This window comes from Oncorhynchus tshawytscha, linkage group LG33 (genome assembly GCF_018296145.1).
Source record: "Oncorhynchus tshawytscha isolate Ot180627B linkage group LG33, Otsh_v2.0, whole genome shotgun sequence".
Classification (NCBI taxonomy): Eukaryota; Metazoa; Chordata; class Actinopteri; order Salmoniformes; family Salmonidae; genus Oncorhynchus; species Oncorhynchus tshawytscha.
In genome coordinates, this window is record NC_056461.1 from 42234941 (window position 1) to 42239940 (window position 5000).

A 5000-nucleotide genomic window follows, 5' to 3' on the forward strand; every position below is an offset into this window, starting at 1 on the left:
TATTGTGATGTCATTATGGGGTATTGTGTCTATAATTATTCGGGAAAAAAACAATTAAATCAATTTTAGAATAAGGCTGTAATGTAACAAAATGTGCAAAAAGTCAAGGGGTCTGAATACTTTCCGAATGCACTCGGTGGGACAACCACATTTCACAGTCATAGTAAGTACATGTTTCTTCAATAAAGACGATATCAGCAGAGCCAGTAGTAGTAGGAAAAGACAAGTGCTAGGATTAGTTTAAGGATTTTTTTATTTTTTTACCTATGTGCGGTGCTGAGAAGGTGAGCTTGTGTGTGGAGTCTCCAGGCTTGACATCCTCAGTTGGGACTGTCTCCATCATGCTATAGGGGGAGGTGGGGTCTCTGCAGGGAGGAAGGGAACAGGGGGTGGGGGGGGCAGAGGGGTGGAGTGGAACAGAGGGGGAGTAGAGGGGTGGAGGGGTACAGAGGGGGGCGGAGAAGAACAGAGGGGGGAGGAAGAGAAATTACAACACATCAAAAGTAAAAACATATATATACATAGCTACAAAAGGATTATACTAATAGGACAAATGACTATTTGATCTTTATTAAGATGATTACTGCAATGGTACTGTATTACACTACCAGTAGTAGTACTGCATTACAATATTAGTAGTAGTACTGTATTACAATATTAGTAGTAGTACTGTATTACAATATTAGTAGTAGTACTGTATTACAATATTAGTAGTAGTACTGTATTACAATATTATTAGTTGTACTGTATTACAATATTAGTAGTAGTACTGTATTACAATATTAGTAGTAGTACTGTATTACAATATTAGTAGTAGTACTGTATTACAATATTAGTAGTAGTACTGTATTACAATATTAGTAGTAGTACTGTATTACAATATTAGTAGTAGTACTGTATTACAATATTAGTAGTAGTACTGTATTACAATATTAGTAGTAGTACTGTATTACACTACCAGTAGTAGTAATGTATTACAATATTAGTAGTAGTACTGTATTACACTACCAGTAGTAGTACTGTATTACACTACCAGTAGTAGTACTGTATTACAATATTAGTAGTAGTACTGTATTACAATATTAGTAGTAGTACTGTATTACAATATTAGTAGTAGTACTGTATTACAATATTAGTAGTAGTACTGTATTACACTATTAGTAGTAGTACTGTATTACACTACCAGTAGTAGTACTGATTTACAATATTAGTAGTAGTACTAGTGCCATTGAAATTAGCCTAAATATTGTTCTGGTATCGATGGCTCCATCTTACCGTCCAAACACTTTGTATGCAGTCGGCAATCCACTTGTACCGGTTCTTAACTACAACATTCTCCATTCAGGTTGCAAAGGCGTTGATTTCCTCCTGAACTCAATTTAATGGGATGGAGGTGGGGGGGGGGACAGGGAAAATATGCGTACTTTCTTTATGAAACACTGTTTCGCACCACCATGTTAGTGGTTAATGCTACTTCCTGATGTTGCACCCTGCGTTCAGACAGGGGTAAACAACAAACTAGGACTAGCATTTCCTAGACATTAGCCATTAGCCATTTCCTAGACAAGGTGGTGAAAAATTGTGTTTCATAAGAGAAAGAAAGCATATTTTTCAGCGTTTTTCCCCCAGCCTTGTCACCAATTAAATCTAGTTTAGGATGAAATTGACGCCTTTGCAGCCTGAATTGAGAATGTTTCAGGAATGAACCGGTACAAGGGGGATACGAGTGCATTGCCGGCCATTTGCATGGTAAGATGGAAACGACTCAATATCGCCACCTGCTGGCATTTGGGCTACATTGCAGTAATACGCTCAATAGAGATAATAGCAACCTAAAGCAATACAGTCATCGCATGTCTACCTATAATGTGGTATGGGACGGCTATAGGACTGTAGTAGTAGTCTTGTAGTGTTAAGTATACGTATACATTTAGTAGGTGTACCTGTGATGTGGTAGGGGCTGGTAGGTTCGGCTGAGCTGCTGGGAGAGTTGGGGTAGCTGGCGGAGGTGGGGGACTGGGTGAGAGAGGATGAGGAGGGGGAGGAAAAGGAGGCGCAGGGGAGAGGAGGGAAGGAGTCCGGGTATGTAGCGTTCTGGGGCATCAGGGGCTCGTTGTGGAGCGAGGCGTTCCGGAACTTAGCCAGTAGACTGTGCTGGGGGTTAAACTCACTGTGGCGGGGGACCAACACTGGGGGAAGCACTGAGAGGGGGAGGGGACAGACAGAGAGACAGACAAGACAGAGAAAGGGAGAGACAGAGAAAGGTGGAGAGAGAGAAAAAGAGAGAGATCGACAGTGAAAGAGATAGACAGGCAGAGAATGGCGGAGAGCGAGAGAGAGACAAACAGACAGACAGAGACAGAGAGCAAGAGAGAGAGAGAGGAGGGAGAGGAGAGAGACAGAGAGAGAGGAGAGAAACAGAGAGAGGAGAGAGAGGGAGAGGAGAGAGACAGAGAGAGGAGAGAGAGGAGAGAAACAGAGAGGGGAGAGAGAGGGAGACAAAGAGAGAGAGAGAGGAGAGAAACAGAGAGGGGAGAGGAGAGAAACAGAGAGGGGAGAGAGAGGGAGAGGAGAGAGAGACAAACAGACAGACAGAGAGAGCAAGAGAGAGAGAGAGGAGGGAGAGGATAGAGACAGAGAGAGAGAGGAGAGAAACAGAGAGAGGAGAGAGGGAGAGGAGAGAGACAAAGAGAGGAGAGAAACAGAGAGAGGGGAGAGAGAGGGAGAGGAGAGAGAGACAAACAGACAGACAGAGAGAGCAAGAGAGAGAGAGAGGAGGGAGAGGATAGAGACAGAGAGAGAGAGGAGAGAAACAGAGAGAGGAGAGAGAGGGAGAGGAGAGAGACAAAGAGAGGAGAGAGAGGAGAGAAACAGAGAGAGGAGAGAGGGAGAGGAGAGAGACAAAGAGAGGAGAGAGAGGAGAGAAACAGAGAGGGGAGAGGAGACAGAAACAGAGAGAGAGGAGAGAAACAGAGAGAGGGGAGAGAGAGGGAGAGGAGAGAGAGACAAAGACAGAGAGACAGAGAAAGAGAGAGACAGAGAGATTGATCAGTCAGTACAGTTCTTCTCATATCAAATAACTGTAAATCCAGTTTGTCTCTGAACAGAACACAGTGCGGCTGAGATCAGGTTTCGTCCCACATCCCTCTACTGACCTTTATCTCAGATAATTAAAACACAGGAACAATAGAGAGACAGACAGACCACCGAGATGTGTCTGAAATGGCACTCTATTCCCTATGAGGGCCCTGGTCAACAGTAGTGCACTATTTATTGAATAGGGTGCCAATCCCGACTCAAGACTGGGTTAGATAACACAGGACTGTCTACTTAGTCTGGCAAAATCCCATCTCTGATTTACATCTCTGATTTACATACTGTACATAGTAAAAAGGTATGCAATCAGTAAAAGGTAAGAAGAGTCTAGGTATTGTGATACACCTGGTGTCTCTACCTGTCTGTAGGGGTTAATATAGCTTCATACCTGGTGTCTCCACCTGTCTGTAGGGGTTAATATAGCTTCATACCTGGTGTCTCCACCTGTCTGTAGGGGTTAATATAGCTTCATACCTGGTGTCTCTACCTGTCTGTAGGGGTTAATATAGCTTCATACCTGGTGTCTCTACCTGTCTGTAGGGGTTAATATAGCTTCATACCTGGTGTCTCCACCTGTCTGTAGGGTTAATATAGCTTCATACCTGGTGTCTCTACCTGTCTGTAGGGGTTAATATAGCTTCATACCTGGTGTCTCTACCTGTCTGTAGGGGTTAATATAGCTTCATACCTGGTGTCTCTACCTGTCTGTACCTGTCTGGGGTTAATATAGCTTCATACCTGTCTGTGTCTTCTACCTGTCTGTAGGGGTTAATATAGCTTCATACCTGGTGTCTCTACCTGTCTGTAGGGGTTAATATAGCTTCATACCTGGTGTCTCTACCTGTCTGTAGGGGTTAATATAGCTTCATACCTGGTGTCTCTTCACCCTGTCTGTAGGGGTTAATATAGCTTCATACCTGGTGTCTCTACTGTCTGTACTTCATACCTGTCTGTAGGGGTTAATATAGCTTCATACCTGGTGTCTCTACCTGTCTGTAGGGGTTAATATAGCTTCATACCTGGTGTCTCTACCTGTCTGTAGGGGTTAATATAGCTTCATACCTGGTGTCTCTACCTGTCTGTAGGGGTTAATATAGCTTCATACCTGGTGTCTCCACCTGTCTGTAGGGGTTAATATAGCTTCATACCTGGTGTCTCTACCTGTCTGTAGGGGTTAATATAGCTTCATACCTGGTGTCTCCACCTGTCTGTAGGGGTTAATATAGCTTCATACCTGGTGTCTCTACCTGTCTGTAGGGGTTAATATAGCTTCATACCTGGTGTCTCTACCTGTCTGTAGGGGTTAATATAGCTTCATACCTGGTGTCTGTAGGGGTTAATATAGCTTCATACCTGGTGTCTCTACCTGTCTGTAGGGGTTAATATAGCTTCATACCTGGTGTCTCTACCTGTCTGTAGGGGTTAATATAGCTTCATACCTGGTGTCTCTACCTGTCTGTAGGGGTTAATATAGCTTCATACCTGGTGTCTGTAGGGGTTAATATAGCTGTGTCTGTAGGGGTTAATATAGCTTCATACCTGGTGTCTGTAGGGGTTAATATAGCTTCATACCTGGTGTCTCCACCTGTCTGTAGGGGTTAATATAGCTTCATACCTGGTGTCTGTAGGGGTTAATATAGCTTCATACCTGGTGTCTCTACCTGTCTGTAGGGGTTAATATAGCTTCATACCTGGTGTCTCCACCTGTCTGTAGGGGTTAATATAGCTTCATACCTGGTGTCTGTAGGGGTTAATATAGCTTCATACCTGGTGTCTCTACCTGTCTGTAGGGGTTAATATAGCTTCATACCTGGTGTCTCCACCTGTCTGTAGGGGTTAATATAGCTTCATACCTGGTGTCTCCACCTGTCTGTAGGGGTTAATATAGCTTCATACCTGGTGTC

The 5000-nt window shown here is 43.6% G+C and overlaps 1 protein-coding gene across 1 annotated transcript in view; it reads right to left on the reverse strand.

Moving 5' to 3' along the window:
• Positions 1-5000, reverse strand: part of smad9 (SMAD family member 9) — a 23723-nt gene that overhangs the window by 7335 nt on the left and 11388 nt on the right. The window contains exons 3-4 of the mRNA XM_042311304.1: positions 1944-2201; positions 265-363 (exon numbers count right to left, since the gene is read on the reverse strand). Coding sequence (XP_042167238.1) covers positions 265-363; positions 1944-2201 — 357 coding nt within the window. The remainder of the gene's footprint in view (positions 1-264; positions 364-1943; positions 2202-5000) is intronic.